We start from the raw sequence: 23,363 nt of genomic DNA on the forward strand, positions 1-23,363 counted from the left end.
GGCCCCCGCTTGCTGCAACTAGAGAAAGCCCTTGCACAGAAACGAAGACCCAACACAGCCAAATAAATAAATAAATAAATACATACATACATACATACATACATACATACATAAATAATTTAAAAAGATTAAAAAAAACCTTCTGATTTTTTAAAGACAAAAAAGCGGAAATTATAATTTCACTATCTAAAAAAATAGTCAGTGTTAACACATTTATTAAGGCAGAGGTTCCATGATCAAATGGTTTCTAAAAATTGTATGAGCTTCTAAACATTTTATTGAGGTAAAATTCACATACCATAAAATCCACTATAGTAACCATTTTAAAGTGTATAATCCAGTGCCTTTTAGCACATTTACAGTGTTGTGCAACCATCACCACTAATTCCAGGAATTTTCATTAAATAGCTTTCTGGGCTTCCCTGGTGGCACAGTGGTTAAGAATCTGCCTGCCAATGCAGGGGACGCGAGTTCGAGCCCTGGTCCAGAAAGATCCCACATGCCGCAGAGCAACTAAGCCTGCGCGCCACAACTACTGAGCCTGCGCTCTAGAGCCCACGTGCTACAACTACTGAAGCCCGCGCACCTAGAGCCTGTGCTCTGCAACAAGAGAAGCCACCGCAATGAGAAGCCCATGCACCGCAACGAAGAGTAGCCCCCCGCTCGCTGCAACCAGAGAAGAGCCCACGCACAGCAACGAAGACCCAACACAGCCAAAAAAATAAATAAATAAATTTTTTTAAAAAAGCTTTCTATTCTAGACAAATACCATATGATATCACTTATATGTGGAATCTAAAATATGACACAAATTAACCTATCTATGAAACAGAATCAGGGACACAGAGAATAGACTGGTGGTTGCCAAGGGGTAGGATAGGAGTGGGAGTTTGGGATTAACAGATGCAAACTGGTATATATAGAATGGATAAACAACAAGGCCCTACTGTACAGCACAGGGAACTATAGTCAATATCCTGTGATAAACTATAATGGAAAAGAATATGAAAAAGAATATATATTTATGTATATGTATAACTGAGTCACTTTGCTGTACAGCAATAATTAACAGAACATTGTAATTCAACTATACTTCAATAAAAAATAAATCTAAAAAAAAGCTTTCTGTTCTTTAAGCAATCACTCTTCAGTATCCCATCCCCCACAGTCCCTGGCAACCACTAATCTGCTTTCTGTCTCCTTGGATTTGCCTATTCTGGACTTTTCATATAAATTAAATCATACAATATGTGGCCTTTCTTATGTGGTTTCTTCCATTAGCATGTTTTCAAGGTTCATCCATGTTGTAGTATGTATCAATGCTCCATATCTTTTAATGGCTGAATAATATTTCATTGTAGGGATATACCACATTTTGTTTTATCCATTCATCAGTTGATGGACATTTGGCTTGTTTCTACTTTTTGACCATTATGAATAATGCTGCTATGAACATTTGTGCACAAGTATTTGAGTACGTGTTTTCAGGTCTCTTGGAGATTACATACCATATGAATTGCTGGGTCATAGGGGTAACTATGTTTGTTTGTATGTATGTATGTATTTATTTTTGGCTGCGTTGGGTCTTCATTGCTGCACGCGGGCTTTCTCTAGTTGCAGCGAGTGGGGGCTACTGTTCCTTGCGGTGCGTAGGCTTCTCATTGCGGTGGCTTCTCTTGTTGCAGAGCATGGGCTCTAGGCACGCGGGCTTCAGTAATTGTGGCACGTGGGCTCCAGTAGTTGTGGCTCACAGGCTCTAGAGCACAGGCTCAGTAGTTGTGGGCATGGGCTTAGTTGCTCCGCGGCATGTGGGATCTTCCCGGACCAGGGCTCGAACCCATGTCCCCTGCATTGGCAGGCAGATTCTTAACCACTGCACCACCAGGGAAGCTCTCTCTGTTTAACTTTTTGAGAACTGCCAGTGTTTTCCACAGCAGCTGGCACCATTTTACATTCCTACCAGCAGTGTATGAGGGCACCAATTTCTCCACATCCTCACAAACACTTTTTAAAATTCTAGCCATCCTAGTGGGTGTGAATTGGTATCTCAATGTAGTTTTGTATTTCCCTAATGACTGAGATATTGAGCATCTTTTCATGTGATTGTCGGCCATTCTGGAGGAACGTCTGTTCAAAAGTCCTTTGCTCATTTAAAAATTGAGTTTGCTTTCTCTTGAAATTTAAGAGTGCTTTATGTATTCCAGATACCAGGTCCTTATCAGGTATATGTGAATATTCTCTCCCATTCTGTGAGTTGTCTTTTTACTTTATTAATAGTGTCCTTGATGAACAGTTTTTAATTTTGATGAAAACCAATCTATTTTTCTTTTGTTGCTTGTGCTTTTTGTGACATACTTAAGAAACCCTGTCTAATTCTAGGTTACAAAGATGTACACCTATGTTTTCTTCTAAGAGTTTTATAATTTGTTTAGGTCTTTGATCCATATTGAATTAATTTTTGTATATGTTGTAAGAGTCCTACTTCACTTTTTTGCATGTGGTTATCTAATTGTCTCAGCCCCATTTGTTGAAAAAGAACTATTCTTTCCACATTGATCCTGGCAGTCTTGTGTCTTTTCTGGATCATGATTCAAATAAACAAAAAAAACCCCAAACAGAAGTGGAAAATACAATAACCCAAATTAAAAACTCAATGAATGGGTTCAACAGTTGAAGAGAGAAGTAGTGAATTGGAAAAGAAGTCATAATAAATTATTCAGAACTGAAGAAAGTTAGTTACTGATCCATAGATTTAAGAATCCTAAATAGAAAAAAATAAAGATATCTACACCTAGGCACATCCTCATTAATATAGATCAGACAAGATTAGCCCTAAGGTAATAATTGTTGAAGGTGTATGACAGGATTCATTCATGGAGTTCATTATACTGTTGTCTAACTTTGTCTAAAATTTGCGTGATAAAGTGTTTCAAAACAGTAAGGGTAAAATAAAGTTGTTTTGTTTCTGACACAAACTGAGTTTATCAACCAAAGAAACTGGCTCTAATTAAGTTATTGCTCTTTCATGGTCTCTGGCCCTTTTACATGTTATCTCTAGGATCAGAGAACCACAACCTCACTGGTATCATTCCAGGATGGAGGTATGGTATTAAGAATCTACATTCTCTGTTCTGAAGATAGTATAGTAATAGCCATGTTATAGACATACTTAATATTTAAGTAAATTACCAAAGGCCAGGGACCATACTCACAGAAGCGTTTCACTTCTATGAAATGGTGATGGGGCTCTAACAAAGTGGCAATCCAGACCTTCCAAGAACCCCACTTAGAAGTCAGACACTCTATTTGGACATTTTTAGGGGCAGATCACAGGCCAGTTCTGAAATTCAGGATTATCTGAATCTAATAAACTCCTGGGTTGGATGCAAAGAACAGCAACAGTGAGCTCATATCAAAGTTTGGAACCAAAAATGTTAATATGTGGATGAGGAAAGAAATCATAGCATGGGGACTTCCCTGGTGGTCCAGTGGTTAAGACTTTGCCTTCCAATGCAGGGGGTGCGGGTTTGATCCCTGGTCAGGGAGCCAAGATCCCACATGCCTCGTGGCCAAAAAACCAAAACATAAAACAGAAGCAATAATGTAGCAAATTCCATAAAGACTTTAAAAATGGTCCACATCAAAAAAAATCTTAAAAAAAAAAAAAGAAATGATAGCAGAGTTCCTTTGTTCCAGAAATATTTTAATACAATTGTAGTATAGTTATGAAGTCACATTCAATCCACTGAATATATTCAAGGTATTAATAAAAATATTATACATCTTTATTAACTACCTTAACATAATTAAAGTATTTGGTTCTTATAGATGAGACTAACTGCCATATTTATTCATATTTGCATTGCTAGTCAAACAGCATATAAGTAAATCCATGGATTATGGTAGTAGGGCTTGATTCCTTTTTGATCTGAAGTCTAAGTATCAAATTTAATGTTTTCTTTTCTAAATGCCACATGAATCCTAGAAAGAACAGTCAACCAATTTAAGGCAAGATATTGAAACTTTTACACAACATTAATTTGAAAAGATAAAAGAATACTTTATCAAAGATCATACATGCCTTAACATTTAGATACCTACAGATTCTTATAAAGGCAGTAATAAAAACATCAGTGCAAGTTCTACATTGGGTTCCTCAGTAGAGAAAATAAAAGGTTCTTTGAGTAAACCATTATTTTCAAATCGCAAAACACTGCAAGGGGAAAAAATTCTTTTGGTGTACGACTTAAGCATAACTATTTTTATTCAGTAAAGATAGGTATAAAACACTGTGATTATACATAAAAATTAGTGTCTTGGCTAGTTTGTTTAAACTTTTGTTTCAGATTTACTTTAATGCAAGCTTTAAAAAAATGTTTAAAAAAACATTTAAAAATTTATTGATAGTAAGTAGTGCAAAGAGGCGCCTCTGTCATTTTTTGTTTGTTTGTTTTTGGTAAGGGCTGATGATTAGCGTTCACAAAGAAATAACTTATATTTAAAATATATTTAACGTATGTGTGTTTTTTTAATGACCAAAGAAGGCACATAATGAGTTAAATTAAGAGAAAGATTACCACTTGTTTTGAACTCTGGTTAACTATACGGAGTGTGTAATATACATTTTTGGATAAAAAATCCATATTTCTTGTAATTGAAAAGTGACATCACATTTTCTAGCTCTACTATTTGTATAAAAGACACTGCTATAACAGATTGCAAACAGGCAGTATACACTGAGTCCAAGTAACAGTGACCTTTTACCAAGACAGTACTTTTTTTTCTTTCTTTTTTTTTTTTACAGTGGCTAAGTGACAATTCATGGAATGGAATTAGGTCTTAAAAACAAGTGAAAATATCTAGTACTTCTTCACATTTGCAAAGCTACTTACACACTTTAAGGAAATGTTAACTGTATGTGGAAAAAGCAAATAAACAGCGGTGTTTTGATCTGCCTTTTAATTAACTTATTAAATAGACAACACATTTTAATATAAAAAAAAGACATTCATATATCATACGGGGTTTCCTACAAGTGGACCATTAGTGTTAGGCACCAAAAATTTCAAGTTTTTTTTTTAACCTGTCCCACTGATACATTCTCAACTCTTCTTTGTCTGCTCTGCACGTATCACCATTTACATTAAACATTTGCACAGTTTATAAAAATTCTGTTCTGGGCAACTGAATCGGAGATTGTCCTTCCTTTCTTGGTATTTTTCATTCAATGTTTTGTGAGTTTTCTCACAGCAACTAGATTGCTACAGTCTCTTACCACTTAAAAGTGAATTCCTATTCTAGCCATGAGAATTAATATTATATATACCTATTTATCCAAACTAAACACAAAATTATGTGTGAAGTTGAATAACTAATAAAAGTGAACCCTGTTCTTAATGGTTACTATAGAATGATTTCAGTCGTGTCCCTTATGATTCTAAATCTCATTATATTAAGGAAAGTAATTCATGCGAATGTAAAATGTTTACAAAGGTAAGTAAGACAGTGTACGAGACAAACTGTGCCATAAAGGTCTACATTAAAATTTACTCTGTACCCTAGAGTTCTTGTCCTGGGCCTCTTGTGAAGAGTCTGCCCTACTCGTGGAGTTCTTCTACCGAACAGGAATGGACACTTGAGGGAATATTTTCTCTCGTTTAATGAGGGAGTGGAGTATAGATATATGGAGGTAAAATTACCAAACTTCAGTTCACCCTCCTGGGAATAAATGTAGGATTATAATGGAATGATGGAATATAGTGTACATCTACGTTGATGAATCTCATTCAGTTAGTGGGCAACAAAAACATAAAACAAATGGCTGATGTTTAAATAACTAATAAGTCACACATCTGAAGTACAGAAAATGATCTATCTGTGGGAAAAGCATTAGTAAATTTACATAATTTCTTGTCTTTAGTAAAAAGGGAGTGAAAACTACTTACTATTAAGTCAGGAAAAAACTCAGAATGAAGTGCCAGAGAAGCATATGAAGTTAAGGCACCATTATTTACAACTTCAGTGATTGGCACTTATTCTGAAAAAGGTTTTAAAGACATGAATAATAAAAAGCAATGTTATTTTCCCCTACTTCTATAAACTACGTAGTAGTTCTTAACATAACTATTTATTATTTGTGCTTTGCTTTTCAGCCCTGTGAATAGCAGCTGCATTTTATGGTAACATCCTGCACCTTTCCTCTCCTTTGGTGTTTGTGAACATACACAGTGGTAAAGGCTGTAAAAGGTGCAAAACAGGAAAACAAACATGCTATGTCTGTGTAAGAAACAATGCAAAATAGATGGTTGAACTGACAATACTATCAGACCACATATTACTCTGAATTACTCAAGAAAGGATTAACTCCTTCACCAACTCAAAGTCTTTTTCAGGACTTATTATATATTAAGTTTAGGATTTACAGCATTCTATACAATGACTTTAAAACAGCAATGGAGTCAACAAATTCATAAAAGTTAAGTAACTGTTGGTCCAACAGATGTGTTGAAATGCAGCAAGTACATTTACTTTATAATTTCTGTCCAGTATAAAAATATTATACAAAGTTCACGTGTGTCTGCACAGGTTTATAACTATTCTTGCTTCCAAAGCTCAGAAATTCACTAGCTTACAAATAGGTTGCTGCAGTCAGCTGATACCACTTAACTGTCTCTTTGCTCAAGTTGAAATCTTTCAAAGGCAGGGTTATTCCACCCAAGAAAAAATTCTCCCGCAGAGATTCTGCACTGAGTACACTTAGCTGAAGTTCTCTCTGTCTTAGGGTTTCTTTGCTATATCCACTGTACACAAGCTATAGCAAAGGCAAAAAGAAACAGCAGATTACAAATTATTTATTTGTCTGGTTTCTAGGATTATTTTACGTAAAAACATAAGTGAGATTATTAGTCAAAGAGTGACTACAACTAATGACATTGATTATGACATATCTGGTAGAATATGTCTCATACTTTAGATGCACATTTTGTATTTCAGGAGTCTTGGATTGTATTATCATTCCTCTGAGTGTCTGACAGGAATGCACAAAGCAGAAAATTATTATTAGCTAAAAACTAAAAACATGGTTTTTCTGAAATGGAGGTATGGGGAAGGGAAATTACATGGCAGCCTGCCTTAAGATAATTAATAGATCACCTTTAAAAGAGAAATGGAAGAAAGAGAATGGAAGAAAAAGAGAGTAGAAGGAAGCAAGTTGGGATAGTGTAACTATTTTACAAAAAGTGAGGGATTAAAATTTCCTTTTGTTGTCTTTATTCTGTTGGATTTTATATACCATGAAGTGATAATTTCTGATTATCCATAATTCAGTGCAAAATCACCAACTACAAATGTAGTTTATAGCAAATCTGGAGTGTTGTAAGGTTATTCTCTTTCAAACACCGCATGCAACACATTTTTTTTCTTTTCAAGAAAGCCTCACCATAACTTCTGAGCAACATCTCCTTAATCTAGTTCTCACTGTTTGACTAAAAGAACTAAAAAAATGACCACATTTCAGTTTCTTGAAAGTATAACACTAGAAGAAAAGCCAATACTACTTTTTGAGAATAATACCAATTGGTCATCTCCAAACATTTTATATGCTTTTAAAAAGGGCTGAAAGGGTATTCTGTGGTTTTAATAAATTTATAACCTTGATGAAACTTCAGAATTATTTGCTTCCAAATCTCTATCCAGACATTTTTGTGTGGATATAATGTTAATGTACACAAATAATGTGGTTATTATCCCAAACCAGTAGTTGACTAAGGGTTAGCGCATTTTAATAGATTAGTAAATTCATAAGCTGACCATGAGGGGCTCAGCAAAGTCACAGTTCTGCTCCCCACTGTCCAGCTGATGTTTCGCTTACTGCTTTCAGTTCAGGTCACTCTATTTTACGAGGGCTGTTGACAGACTAAGACAAATTAGAAGGAGGATGATTTTGAAACTACCTCCTATCAAACCAAGGTGAAGGTCCTGAAGATGTTTCAACAGAATAAAGAGGAAGGGCATTTGAACTTCAGTTATCTCAAGGGCTGCCATGTAGAAGGAAGAACAGAGCATTTCTGTGTGGTTCCAAGAGGTACAACTGAGACATACAGGTGCAAACTAGAGGGAGTGAAGATTTCAGCTCAGTAAAGAAAATGATCTAAGAGTTGGAGATGCCAAAGCAAACTGGATGGCCTGGAAGTATTCAGCACAGATTAGACATCCACTTTTTGAAAGGGTTTAAGCACTAGAAGGGTAGTTGAATAATGGCCCCTAAGATCTTTTTAAAGCCTAAGGATCTGTGATCAAAGGTTCAATTCTGCATCATTTTGTTAAATACCATTGGACTGCTAGTGGTTTGCCTTACTAGTACAATAAATAGTTCAGCTACTGACAGCTAAAAAATTTTAAGTGTTTAAAATTAAAAATCTCAAAACAACAAATCCAGGAAATTTTTAGAAATGATTTTAACTTACCATTTCATTGAATGTCGGATTCCTAGTTTTTCGTGAAATTTTGGTTTTACGTTTGGATGTTTTGTGGGTATCTGGAAGTAGGTAAGTCTTGACATATGGATTTGGGTCAGCCCCATCTTCAGTAACCTATAAAGAAAAGCATTCCCTTAACAGTAATGTTTCCTACCAAGGTATAGGTTTCCTCTACAATCATCATTATTTGTAATCACTCACAAGATCTTTGATGTGCATCACCATGATGAAAAGAGTGCCATTTCGGTAAGAGACAGATAATTTCACTGCTCCTCCTATTTGGCCTGGAGTAGGACTGAAGGAACCTGCATCTGAAAATATAAATATGTTCATCTTTATTTTATGTTGCTTGCAGTGGTTCAAGCTGCAACAAAAGTTTTTGCTCTAATTCCAGGACCATCACATGTTGGAGAAATAAAGGTAAGAACCTGGTAGGCCATTGATACACACTTCTTTAGTAATCACACACCATTAGGAAAATTACGTTTATCCAGAAATCGACTGGCTTAGAAAGAATAACCTCCTCTCATTCTCACTGTTTACAGATAGTAACCCCACTGTCACTCTACCACATCCATCGAGAAGTTACAGACTTGCAGGTCATGGGAAGTCATGAATTATCAATAAAGAGAAAAATATTCTCACCAGCAGACCTAGCTACTCCTTCAGCTTTCTCATCACGAAGTAAAGGGTGGAAAAAGGTACAAACAAGATCACACTAAGGTGGAAGAGGAAAAAAAAGACTCATTAATTTAAATATTATGCAGCACAGAAAAAAGTATGTTATTATTTTTCAGTTAGGATAGTCACCTCTGCTACATCTGTTGAAGCACTCATCAAACTCTGTAAATAACTGTTTAACTCAATTTTTCTTTTGGCTGCTACATCTTTTATGTGTGTTCTCCCTAGAACCATCCTATTAGGAAAGCTACAAAAGAAAAACAAAAAGGAGTGGAATTTAAATTATTTCATCTGGGAGTATTTATAGAATCAAGTATAATATTTAGAAATATTCTTTTATACACTTAAATACAAAGTGGAGTCTTAATTCACTATAAAGTAATTTTTGGATTTCTTTTCCAAGTACTAGAGATGAAACAGTCCAAGTATATATTATCCTTTTATGACCTTGGTACAAAACGTACATTGCTTTGCTAATATGCATATTTATTACTTATTTCCTACTTATTTCTACTCAAGATTAATCATTCACAAATTTGCAGATCTTATCCTCCAAAATAATCATTATTCAATCAGCCATAGCTATTATTGATACCAGTAAAATCCACAAATGCCATAGGGCTCAAATCAAGTTCATCTTGCTTATAACTCTGCTTATTTTGGTGGCAGTGAAAAAATGAGACTGCACATGGAAATAAACTCTGATACCCACTTTGCTGCCTCCTTATTTTCGAAATCTAATCTTGAGAAGAATGGGAGCAATTCAACACAGGACATCTACTGGTCATTAGCTACCTTAAAAATTGAAGGTTTCCAAAGGGTATCAAATACAAAACTAAACACTAACATTTTGATGAGTGATCAGTGCCTCAGTTTATTGTTTTTCAGAGGAGCTCAATATGGCCGTAATAGATTATTCCTGCAGTGATTTAGAAAGCTAGAAAATCCCATATTTTAAGATCTTAATCATTCATTCAAGAAAAACTTAGTTCCTTGTTTATGTCTAGTACTGTGTCAGGCTCTTGTGATACAAAGGAAAATTAGCTGCACATGGTCCATAGTACAGTATCTTACACTAACTTAACACAAAGCTTTTGACCTATACTTGGTAATAAAGAAATTGTTTCCTATAAAACAAGATTAATGTACAAGGATGAGAACATACCCTGGTAACTTCCAAAGTGGAAAAATAATACTGAGCTTATTGTGAAGTTCCTGAAACTCGTCAAATGTCCGGAACACAAATGATGGCTCAAGCTGTCCTTCCCTCAAAATTCGGACTACGTAAATCTGAAAAGAAATCACACCCCTAACACATTAGATTTATAATATAACCTTTCTTGATAGAAAATTTTCAGCTTGACCATTATATGTACCAAGTGCTTTTCACTTTGCAATATATATGTCACCAATAGGAAACAGCAAATATAAAAGTCAAGGTATTTATAGCATACCTAACTACATTCTAAGAGTAACCTTAACTATTGTCTAAATAAATAAGAACTGGAATGTGAAAGTCATTCTATTTCTAGGGTTAAATATAAATGTCCTTCCAAATTTATAAGTGTAGTGCATTTTCAGTGAAAATATTAGCAAGTTAATTCATTTAGGAGAGCAAATGAGAAGGCAAAACTTAGGGTGACTGGGAGATGGGGGAAAACCTGTCTTACTGGATATATTTAAACTATCAATATAAAGTACTTTAAAGAGTAAAATGCTGGTGCACAGAGAGTCAGATATATCTACAGAAGACCAGAAATAAATTCAGGGATAGAAACTTACTATATTTAAAGGTGGCATTATAAATCATTGGGGGGAAAGAATGGACTATTCAGTTAAATCGTATCCTAAAATACCCAGTAAACATATAAAAATTTACTAAGAATAGGTAAAAATCAAAATAGTGAAGTCACTTTTAAAATCTATCAATTTGTCAAAAATTTAAAGGCTGACGGTGCTATAAAGTTATCCAACAAAAATATTAGCACAAAAATAACAGCAAAAAAGATGATAATGCTATACTATTGGGGGGGGGGGGAAGCACACTAAAGATCCTGTTTTTGTTCAAAAAACCCAACTTTATGTGCATGTTTTATAATCATCCCTGGAGAGTGGAATGAGAACTTAGATTTTTACTTTACATGCTTCTATATTGGTTGAGTTTGTTACACTGAGCAAGGTTTAGTTTACCTTTGAAATTAAAAACAAATTGAAGATAAGGAAGGAGAAAAGCAAAATAGCACCACCCTTTCAGTCTTGTCTCTGAAAAGAAGAGTATCATTTGTCCTTCATGATTCTGGAGCAAATTTACCAAGAAATAAACACCAAAAAACAATTAGGGATGCTCCAAGTATACTTACTAATTTTTGGACCATCCATGGAAGAAAGAAGTATGAAAAGAACAAATGCTTGAACTTTAGCAGAGTCAGTGAAGGAAGTAGGAAAGGACAAAAATAATGCACGCATGAGTCTCTACAGATACAGAACCAAACTTACATAATGTTTATCTGGGTTGTACTTCTTATGGTAAGTGAAAACAGAGACTTCTTTGATTCGACCATCTTGTCTAAAGGAGTATGTTTTGGGTGAAAATGAAAGGATGGGCTCATCATTGGAAGGAAGACCAGAAAAACGCAACTGAGCAAGGTTGTGAATGAAGAAGTTAAACTTTGTGGCAATGCTTCCCAAACTTGATTCAATCAGCCTACGAGATAATCAGACAATGTGTTAACATTAAAGTTCATAAGAAAACATTCTCAATTATTTTAACAATAAAAGATGAAAAACACTTTTATTCATTTAAAAATATTGAGTAGATTCTCACTTTGTCAAGGAGTGAGAATCAAAAAGAGAGTCAAAAAGTAAAGGTCAGGGAACCTCACACAAAGGTTTTTGCCTTGCTATGGGACTGAATGTTTGTGTCCCCCAAAATTCAAATGTTAAAGCCCCAACCCCACAGGGCCTTTATGGAGTTAGTGTCCTTATAAGAATGACTTTCTTCCTCCTTTTTCTTCTCCCTCCTTCATCTTCAAGCTTGAGCCCTCACCAGGAAGCAAATAGGCTGGCACCTTGATCTTGGACTTCCCAGCCTCCAGAGCAATGAGAAGACTAATTTCCTTTGTTTAAGCCACCTTGTTTATGGTGTATTGTTATGGCAGGTCAAGCCGACTAATACTTACATGCCTGCTTTATAGTTTTGCCCAGGGGAGCCAACAAATCTCGAAAAACAAAACAAAACCCATCAATACCTAAATTACCAGGATTAGTTTGGAAGGCTATATAAAAGTCAGCTTCCTTCAATTCAATTCAGCCCAGACTCTTGAGACTAGGGAAGTCCAGTCCAGTGTTTTCTACCTCTTCTCCACTGAGAGGAAGAAGGCAAGAGAAAAAGGAAAGAAAAGAATATGAGCTCATGTGCTCCTCCCTGCTGTGGCATTTAATGAGGTGGTACCACTAGTCTGTGACCAACCTGGTCACCAGACCTTTAGAACATATTTGCCAGGAAGATCTGCTTCTAAAGTAATAATCACAAGTTCAAATGCCACTCATTGGTACATGTGTTTCAAGTACTACATCATATAACAACAATTTACTACAGCAGTGTCCCAGAGTTCACTGTTTTAAGCACTTATGGTATCCATGAAAATTGTTATGGCAGAATCCTGAAAAATACATTAGTAGAGAGATCATTTTAGAAAAAAACCTTGTATGTGATACTGTAGAAAATATGTATTGCAGAAATGATTCATAAATGGGATGTTTAGAATTGAAATCATATACTAAATAAAACTTGAGATCATATTTTGAGAGAAGTAAATTTTTTTTTTTTTGGCCACGCCACACGGCTTGCTGAATTTTAGTTCCCCAACCAGGGATTGAACCCAGGCCACTGTGGTGAAAGCGCCGAGTCCTAACCACTGGACTTCCAGGGAATTCCTGAAATAAATGTATTTTTTAAAGTGCTGTTGCCGATGCTTCACATTTATTCAGTAAATAAACTTTTGATAAACCTATTTGCTAGTACTGTGAATCACAGTTTTTTCCTATAAATCAGAATTTTGATATATAGCATTTGTTTAAACTAAGGAAAACAAATCAAGGTTAAACAGTGTGTGCCTTCTCTAATATACTTAAATATACCTTACCTAGTAAAGAAAATTGTAGCTTCTGCATCTGTAGTTTGGGGTTGAAGTGCATCTCTAACATATTTCAAATCTTGAATACTTGTAAGTTCTGGTAACCCTGAAGGAATCATCTTTAGAAAGGATAAAAGGTTTGTGAGTTAAATTTTTTAAAAGTCTGTTCCTCACCCCTCCCTAAAAGCTGGCCAAGTAATCAGAAATAAAGCAAACAAACCAAAACAATCACAGTTTTGAAGAGTTTGTTAGTGTTTCAGGGACTAAGTGATTCTCTCATAAATAAGAAAAATCTTGGCCAAGGAGATCAATTGTTGCAAGTCATAGCCAGTTTATGGAATAAACGCTGTGAAATCCAGGTCTTTTGTGTAGTCCTCTGTTTCTACATCAATTTCAGTCACAATAATCATAGGGGTTTTTTTTGGTTTGTTTTTACTTAATATACAACCAGAAAAGCACCGAAATCTAAAAAGCACAGCTTAATGAACGTCCAAAATTTGAACACATCCAGATTAAGACATAAAGCATTTACCAGCATCCCAGATGATACTCTCAGGGTCCCTTCCAGTTACTATTACTGCTCATCCCCAGGGTACCCACTCTAGTGACTTTTTTTAAAATTTTATATAAATGGTGCCTGGCATATTTCACATGGCAGCAATTTTAAAATATTTCGGTAATAATATGACACTTGAAACTACAATATTTCGGTAATAATATGACACTTGAAACTACAATATTTCGGTAATAATATGACACTTGAAACTACAATAAATTATATATATAGTCCAAAAAATCACAAAATATCTATTTTTAGATACTGAAACACAGAAGCATTAATATAAAATTAAATGCTTGTGAAGAACAGAGTTACCAGTGAAAGAAGGTTAAGAAAGAGGTTTGTTTGCTTTCTTATCAAGTTGTAGGCTTGACAGCAGAGGTCCACAAACAACTGGAAACGAATGGTGGGTTTTTCACCCCCATTAATGACATACGCCATATCAGAGGTCAGCACAAAAGGAGCCCGATCCCTATTTAAAAAGAAAGTACATACAAAATATTATTTACAGAAGATATTCAAATAAGTGCTATTGCTATTACATGGCTATTGAACTAAAGCTATCTGAGCCATAGCAGTCTCTAAGTGGGTAACTTAGTATCAGGCAGTTCTGAATTTGCATAATTCTTAAAAATTCACATTTCCCCAGGAAAGCCATCATATAATCTCATTATTTAGGTAGAATTTATATATGATATTTCCAAGGTGATATTTATCAATCCACCCACAGCCAAAAAGAGATCAAATATTAGTTACAAACAAATGTAGAGAAAAAATTTGTACTCGTTGCCATTATATAAATGGGAACATGTCTAATAGGTACCACTAACTAGATAAAATAAAATACACCTTAACTCATTTCAAAGGTTACACACACACACTCATTCTTTCTGCTACATGGTAAAGTCATCTTTTAGAGGCTTTTTCAACCCTAGTTACACTCAAAGGAAGCTACAAGGCAAAGAACAGCAAGAAAAAAAGCAAAGTTTGGGGCATTAACTTGGTTTTTTTTGAAGTTGATTTTTTAAAATTGTAGTTGATATACAATATTATATGTTTCATGTATAATATAGTGATTCACAATTTTTAAAGATTATACTCCATTTATAGTTATAAAACTGGCTATATTCCCTGTGTCGTATATCCTTGTAGCTTATTTTATATGTAATACTTGGGGACATTAACTTGTGAAATAGGAAGTGCCTCTATTTTCTTTAGCAATAATAACAATATTAGTACCTTTTGAAGCTACCAAACATCTGTGCGTGGCCCAAAAACTTTCCAAAGTCAATGTGAAACATGTGTCCTGTGCTTCGAAGCATTATATTGTCATTGTGTCGATCACAGATACCTAAAACATAGGTGGCTACACAGCATCCAGCACAAGAATAGATAAAATTCTCAGAAGCCTATAATAAAGATACAAAATTATCTTAGGAAAAAGATTATTTTTAAAGGAGGCAGGGTAACAAAGATTAAAGTAATTTATCACTCGTTGAAAACACTATTATAAACCACTTTCTCAATAGCTTGTAAACTGGGTTATGGTAGCAGAAGCCAGTTTTTCAAAAGCAAACACCCTTCTAAAGGTGGTCATTGCCCCTTCTCTCTAGCTTTTGTCTTTCAACAGGTAGAGATCCTGTCAGTCCCTACTTAGGGTACACTCTGCCTTTGAACGTCTTTTAAGCATCATGTTTGTGGAACCCTGCTCTTCACAGGCTCTGCTGCTTACCACAAGTGGTAACATTGGGACAAAGATTAATCTAAATAAAGGAATATTTTTTCCCCCTTTTTTGGCTTGTAGGAATGGCATGTGTAAAGCAAGAAAGCTTGTATCTTTAAACATCCAATAATATAATGAATGTGTCTTGTTGTCCATTTAGTGACTCCTTATGTGTCATCTGCAAGTTTCTCAAAGCTGGAAGACCTTCTTTCACTTTAGTCCTGCCTGTCCTGGGGATTAAATTAATAATATAATATCACACAGAAGGATACAAGTTGCATACAATGAGTCTTTGTAAAGCAAATACTAAAGCACATGCATTTAGTTTATTCTCAAGATACTACATTTCTGAACGGAACAGTCATATGGCTCTACAGGTCCATGTGATTAATTTTATTCCATAAGCCCCTAGAAATCTTTAGTGGTGATGATGATGATGACGATAACAGCATATGTTTACACAGCACTTATCACAAAACCAGGCATTGCACTAGTCTCTCTCTACACACACACCAGAGTATATGTCTGTGGGTATGTACATATTAAACTCATTTAAAATGCCACAACAAAACAATGATGTAAATACTATTATTACTGCTATTTTACGTATGAGAGAAACAAAAACAGAGATTATTTGCCCAAGATCACATCATTGTTAAGTGGCAGAGCCAAGATTCAAACCCAGGCAATGAGATTCCACTATGTTATACTCCCTCTTACTTAGCAGAGCACACAGAAGAGCCAAGTGCATGAAAGCCATTCAAAGTATGTTACTTGACAATTATTTTGGGTCAAATAACTTATTCAGAATCACAGAGCCAATATTACTGTAAACAAATATTAGCTTCTTTCCCCAAACCACAAAGAATTAAGAAAAGGGACAGCTCTTAAATAGTGTAAAAGACCAACAAAGAACAAAATTCCTCCACTTTACTTTCATAGGTCAACAGGTAGCATTTGTACGTATCTATCTGTAAATACGATATATTAATGATTTGACATAAACTAGGATCTCATTAAAACTTAGAAAAATACTGTTTTCACAACTTAAACTAAATGACTAGTCACACCAGAGCTGGGAAATGAAAGCACCTAAGACCTATGTAACACATTTTTGACAGTAATTTAGAATACAGAGACTAGCTAATCACCTTTTCATATTCCTCTTCAGAGGGATTGTATTTCCTCAGCCACTCTGCAAGTGGTTTATCTTTAAAGGACCCAGTCACACCATATTCCACCTGGATTTTCCTGAGGGTATCTGAAGCAGGAACTAGCTCCACCATGCCTTTAACAACAAAACATTAAGATATGTGAAAATGTCTCCCCCCCAAATTTATAGCTTTTGATGTTTGACATAAGATACCAGCTAACAATCATCATTTTTAAAAAAATCAACTCTGGGCTTCCCTGGTGGTGCAGTGGTTGAGAGTCTGCCTGCCAATGCAGGGGACACGGGTTCGAGCCCTGGTCTGGGAAGATCCCACGTGCCACGGAGCAACTGGGCCCGTGGGCCACAATTGCTGAGCCTGCGCGTCTGGAGCCTGTGCTCCGCAGCGGGAGAGGCCGCGATGGTGAGAGGCCCACGCACCGCGGTGAAGAGTGGTCCCCACTTGCCGCAACTAGAGAAAGCCCTCGCACGGAAACGAAGACTCAACACAGTCATGAATGAATAAATAAATAAATAAAAGAACGTGAATTTCTTAAAAAAAAAAAAAAAAAAAAATCAACTCTGGCAGCCCATGCTAGAAAATGTGAAAAATCAAAATGATTTTTTATTTTCAGAAGTACCCAAGATATAAAACTGAATTTGACTATTTCAGACTTTATGTCTGTACATCCATGTGCTACCCACACAAGTAACAATTTTAATTGCAAACTAGATAATACTGACCTCACCAATTAAGTTACTTACAAGATATATGCTGTCCCATTTTGCACAAAAAACTTTCTCTAGTCACGTACTTGGGCAATATAAGAGTGTTTCAGAGTACATTAAGCCCTTTCAAAGGGAAGAACAGATGAAGATTGTCTTTGTGATATGTTTGAGTCTCATGGTTGTCTTCCTTACTGAAATGTAAATGCTGTGCTTATGTAGAAAAATCTCAAAAATATGTTTTTAAAGACAAAATCCACATAGAGAACTGTACCTTTTGTTTAAAAGAAAGTATTATGCACGTGGAAATATATACAAAATAGTCTCAGAAAGGGAATTCCTTGGCGGTCCAGTGGTTAGGACTCTGCATTTCCATTGCAGGGGGCACGGGTTCAATCGCTGGTTGGGGAACTAAGATCCCGTGTGCCGTGTGGTGTGGCCAAAAATTTTTTAAACAAGAATAAAAAAATAGTCTCAGAAAGCTATGTAAGCAGTTATATTTTGGGAGCAGGCTGCCTAGGACGTGTGGGAGAAAACTAAGTTTTACATTCCAATTTATTCTATTACATGCTATATGGATATTTTACTATGTGCATATATTTTTTATATATTTTAAAAATTAGTTTTATATATTTTAACAAATCAAGGAGATGCACTGTTATCAAAATAAGAGATACAGACACAGAGGCCTGCTTTGAAGAAAGGACTGGAAATAACCAAGAAGGCCAAGTCCTCCAGGCCATCCCAAAAGAAAGCATGCACGGTCAGGCTGTAATCCTAGTAGACTGGTCACACATGGCAGAGTGAACTCATTTGGATCCTTTATGTTGTTTTGGTTACATTATCTGGTTTATAGTTCACAGTGACATCCTTTTTCAATGAATACCTGCATCTTGATTCTATGAGTATGTTTAATCAAATTTTTAATATACATACAAATTTCTAATTTCATTATCAAACATACACATGTAGAAATTACTGTGTACAAAACAGTGGATAAACGTTCATAAATATACAAAGTACTACTATCCCCTGAGGGAACTTAAAATCAATCCAGCAGAGAAGACGCAATGTCTGGTAAGTATTAAAGACAACTGCTGAGTCTGGAGAAGGGAGGATTACTATAGACTAAGGTGCTTGTTAAAAACTTCACAGAGGATGTGAATGTGATTTTTCATTTGAAAAATAAGGACACAGGGAGATAACACGAGTGAAAAGCTTTAGCACAGGGCAAATCACAAAATAAGCACTCAACCATTAGAAACAACATAAAAAAAAGAGGGAGTTGACTGCCTACAAAGTTACATAGAATTCCATAAGAAGAAAGAAGAGTTCAACTATATGAAATAAGTATAGTGACAGAAAACTAATCCAGTGAAATGGTAGGCTCTTGTTGACGAATGAGGAATCTTGCTTGATAAAGTGACTTCCATCTTATAAAACTTATTGTCATGCAAGCATTTATTAGGGCTACTCATTGAGTTACTATATAAAACCAGCAAGAATTCTTAAACTGACTTGATTTCCCTTTTTTTGGACATACCGCGCGGCACGTGGAACTTCCCCGACGAGGGATGTATCCTATGCCCCCTGCAGTGGAAGCCTGGAATCTTAACCACTGCACCACCAGGGAAGTCCCTGACCTGATTTCATTTTGACAAGATAAAGTCTGCACATCCTTACCTACAAAAGGAAAGTGATAAGGCTGAGATCACAGTGTACCAGCACCAGGACCCTTAGAGCAGGTACACACTGAGCTAAATTCAAGGAAAAAAAATAAGACATAGCTAACATATTTACCTCGATCTCTGCCAGTTGAGAGACATTTGAAAATTACCATCCTCAGATCTAGTCCTTCTTTAAGCCAGATCTTGTCCATAATCTTTATCATTTGTAAAGCTAACATATCTTGCCGAAGATCTTCACCAACCTTGAAATCAGGGAAACAAAATGAAACTTGTACATTTCCAAAAGACTTAATAGATTACATATAATAAAAGGGGGGGGGCGTGTGGGGAGGAGGGAATAGTGAAAAGTGTAAAGAATAAGATGAACAGAACCACATTTTTATTCTTCTTCAGCATTCTAGAGAAAGTTACTTAACCTCTTCATGTCTCAGTTTCCTGATTTGTACACTTTAAAAGGTTAGGTTTTATGGTATGTGAATTATGTTCAATTTTTTAAAACGGCAATATGGAAGATCTTTGTGTTGATCGAAATATTTCATATCTTGACTGTATCAATGTCAACATCCTAACTGCAATATTGTAGAACAGTTTTGCAAGATGTTACCATTGGGGGAAACTGAGTAAAGGGTATACAGGATTTCTGTGTAATTTCTTAAAATGAACTACAGTGAACTGCAAACTTCAATCTACAATGATTTCAAATTAAAAGTTTACTTAAAAAAAAGTTAGCTCTCCCCAAATGAATTCTAACTGGATCACATCAAGTTTTCATTTTCTTTTTAAATTGGTTAAAATAAGTTTAAAACATAATGATGAACACATTTTTGAGCCTGGCCAAGAAAATTATGGAAAAAAAGAGGTGATTTGCCTTAACAAATATTACAACATATAAAATTACTGTATTCAAACAGATGATACTGTTTTAGGAAAAGGCAAATACATCAACACAATAAAATGGAATCTAAAACCAGATCTGAGTATATGGGAACTTGCTATATACATATCAAAGGTGGTTCAAGAGAAGCTATCTTGATGAACCTCCACTAAACGAACTCACTGAATTAACTAAAACTCTCCATTCTTTCTTAAAAATAATACTAATTGTGATCACAACACACAAAACTTTGGTAATAGATTACTCTAAAGTACTCTACTCCTGCTGCTTCCCACAGGTAAGTTATACGTTTCCAAAAAGAGTGCCCCTCTCATAGTTTTGCAATATTGCCCTGCACTTCTCCAGGGCATACCATTTCACCTCCAGGTGAAAGGCATTACCTAGAGCTATGATGTACTAACACTTAACTAGCATGGCCATATACAGCAGCTCTAGCCCAGAGTTGCATTTATTACCAAATCCATTTGGGAACAGTTTATCTCAGTAATAATTTTTCACATAGTTATTCAATTTAATTAAATTCTAAATAAACAAAATTACTGTTGCAATTTTGAAAAAGGAATTTGAGAAAAGAATTTTTTAATTACCAAAAAACAAACTACCTTACTCTGCTTACCTTAAACATGACGTTAATTTCTTCCCCCATTGGATCAGCATTCACCATTGTGACTTTCAGGGGCACAGCATTAGAACTGAAGAAGGAACATGACTACAAATACAATAGGTTAAGCATTAGAATGATAACACAGAAATAAAAACTTAAAAAAAATTTTTTTTTGGTCCAAGGCATTTCTCCTTTCACTTTTTCCTTTGAATTAGGGCAAATGAAATAACGCAGGTGAACCGCTTCTTAGATTATCCGGCAGATAAGAGGTATATAAAGATACTTTTTGAAACTTAAACATAACACATTGTCTAAGCAGAGAAGCAATACCTTAAAAACTTGAGACAAAAACCATTAAAAGTTTGAAATATTATGACACTTTAAAAGTGTTATAATCCTTCAACAAAGCACAAAATTTTGTATATGCTTATCTTTCCTCTAAATCAGTATGATCTGGAATGAGATCTCTACTTCTATTCATGGTACTAGTAAAATTAATAATTAGCCATGGGATCAAATAGTGACACTAAATTGAACAATTTCATTAGCAAAGATCAAGTCTAATATTAAAATTAAACTGGCTAAAAAACTAATTAAGAGAGCGAGAGCAATTTAAAGGAAACAACAAACAAAATCCAAGGGGTAAATGTAACCCCCCCCCACCCCACCTCCAGTGACATAATTATACAGCTCAAGCACCCACTCTTATATTGAGTTGGCCAAAAGTTCCTTCGGTTTTTAAGTAAAGATAAAAGACACATTTTTCATTTTCACCAAGAACTTTTTGAACAACACATTCACCATTTTGTTCCACTACCTTCTGCCATTTTTCAGGCAACTATATAATTCCATCTTCCCAAAACTTTTTATCTTCTTGAGCAAAGAACTGTTCCAGGTGCCTTTTTTTTTATACAATATTTTTTTAACATAAATTTATTTATTTTATTTATTTTATTTTTGGCTGCGTTGGGTCTTCGTTGCTGTGCGCAGGCTTTCTCTACTTGCAGTGAGTGGGGGCTACTCTTCGTTGCGGTGCACAGGCTTCTCATTGCGGTGGCTTCTCTTGTTGCGGAGCACAGGCTCTAGGCACCGGCTTCAGTAGTTGTGGCACTCGGGCTCAGTAGTTGTGGATTGCGAGCTCTAGAGCACAGGCTCGGTAGTTGTAGCACACGGGCTCAGTTGCTCCGTGGCATGTGGGATCTTCCCAGACCAGGGCTCGAACCCGTGTCCCCTGTATTGGCAGGTGGATTCTAAACCACTGTGCCACCAGGGAAGCCCCCAGGTGCCTTTTACAGTCTTCCAGGGAATTGAAATTTTTTCCACTCAGAGAATTTTGTAAAGACTGAAATAAATGGAAATCCGAAGGTGCAATGTCTGGTGAATATGGTGGATGAATCAGAACTTCCCAGCCAAGCTGTAGCAGTTTTTGCCTGGTCATCAAAGAAACATGCGGTGTTGCATTATCCTGATGGAAGATTATGCATTTTCTGTTGACTAATTCCGGATGCTTTTCATCAAGTACCACTTTCAGTTGGTCTAACTGGGAGTAGTACTTGTTGGAATTAATGGTTTGGTTTTCCAGAAGGAGCTCATAATAAAGGACTCCCTTCCAATTCCACCATATATACAACATCACCTTCTCTGGATGAAGACTGGCCTTTGGTGTGGTTTGTGGTGGTTCATTTTGCTTGCCCCACAATCTCTTCCATTCCACATTATTGTACAGTATCCACTTTTCATCTCCTGTCACAATTTGTTTTAAAAAAACAAATTGGGAAATTGGGATCGACATGTATACACTAATATGTATAAAACAGATAACTAATAAGAACCTACTGTATAAAAGTAAATTAATTAATTTAATTAAATTTTAAAAAAAGTAAGTTACAAAATAGTTCATATAGTAAGGGCTTATTTTTATACATAGTTCATGTAACTAGAAAAAGCCTGAAAGCGTATAAACCAAAGTGTATCCAGTCATTTTATGTGCATGGTGAGGTTATAAATGATTTTTTTGTCAGAAAAAAAAAATGGAACATTTTCATTACATTTAAGCAGAGAATTGCACGCGGAAATACAGTCAGGGATTTTCTTCGGACTTCTCTGGTGGCACAGTGGTTAAGAATCTGCCTGCCAATGCAGGGAACACGGGTTTGAACCCTGGTCCAGGAAGATCCCACATGCTGCGGAGCAACTAAGCCCGTGCGCCACAACTACTGAGCCTGTGCTCTAGAGCCCACAAGCCACAACTACTGAGCCCGTGCGCCGCAACTACTGAAGCCCGCGTGCCTAGAGCCCGTGCTCCGCAACAAGAGAAGCCACTGCAACGAGAAGCCGGCGCACCGCAACGAAGAGCAGCCCCTGCTCACCGCAACTAGAGAAAGCCCACGTGCGGCAACGAAGACCCAATGCAGCCAAAAATAAGTAAATAAATAAATGCATCTATTAAAAAAAGAAGATTTTTTTTGCTTAACTTAGGTGGAACCCAAACATCACAGCGATGAACAAAACCAGGCTGGTGCAAATGATTTTCAACGCTTGATTTGGATACTTTGACTATGTCGGCTATCTCCCACGTGGTATAATGTTGATTGTTCTCAATTAATGTCTTGATTTGATCGCTATCGACTGCAACTGATCTACCCGACCGTGGAGCATCATCCAGCGAGAATCTCTAGCACAAAACTTTGCAAACCACTTTTGACACGTTCTATCGGTCACAGC

The 23,363-nt window shown here is 35.9% G+C and overlaps 1 protein-coding gene across 1 annotated transcript in view; it reads right to left on the reverse strand.

The window, feature by feature from the left end:
* Positions 1 to 3,735: 3,735 nt before the first annotated feature.
* Positions 3,736 to 23,363, reverse strand: part of PIK3C2A (phosphatidylinositol-4-phosphate 3-kinase catalytic subunit type 2 alpha) — a 102,713-nt gene continuing 83,085 nt past the window's right edge. Inside the window, exons 21-33 of the mRNA XM_068554606.1 lie at positions 20,652 to 20,744; positions 19,253 to 19,382; positions 16,728 to 16,864; positions 15,093 to 15,262; positions 14,169 to 14,325; positions 13,304 to 13,413; positions 11,655 to 11,862; positions 10,324 to 10,448; positions 9,288 to 9,405; positions 9,123 to 9,195; positions 8,679 to 8,788; positions 8,466 to 8,591; positions 3,736 to 6,811 (exon numbers count right to left, since the gene is read on the reverse strand). Of these exons, the coding sequence (XP_068410707.1) occupies positions 6,629 to 6,811; positions 8,466 to 8,591; positions 8,679 to 8,788; positions 9,123 to 9,195; positions 9,288 to 9,405; positions 10,324 to 10,448; positions 11,655 to 11,862; positions 13,304 to 13,413; positions 14,169 to 14,325; positions 15,093 to 15,262; positions 16,728 to 16,864; positions 19,253 to 19,382; positions 20,652 to 20,744 (1,740 nt within the window). The 3' untranslated portion in view covers positions 3,736 to 6,628. The remainder of the gene's footprint in view (positions 6,812 to 8,465; positions 8,592 to 8,678; positions 8,789 to 9,122; positions 9,196 to 9,287; positions 9,406 to 10,323; positions 10,449 to 11,654; positions 11,863 to 13,303; positions 13,414 to 14,168; positions 14,326 to 15,092; positions 15,263 to 16,727; positions 16,865 to 19,252; positions 19,383 to 20,651; positions 20,745 to 23,363) is intronic.

Source organism: Eschrichtius robustus, chromosome 11 (assembly GCF_028021215.1).
Source record: "Eschrichtius robustus isolate mEscRob2 chromosome 11, mEscRob2.pri, whole genome shotgun sequence".
In the NCBI taxonomy this organism is placed as follows: Eukaryota; Metazoa; Chordata; class Mammalia; order Artiodactyla; family Eschrichtiidae; genus Eschrichtius; species Eschrichtius robustus.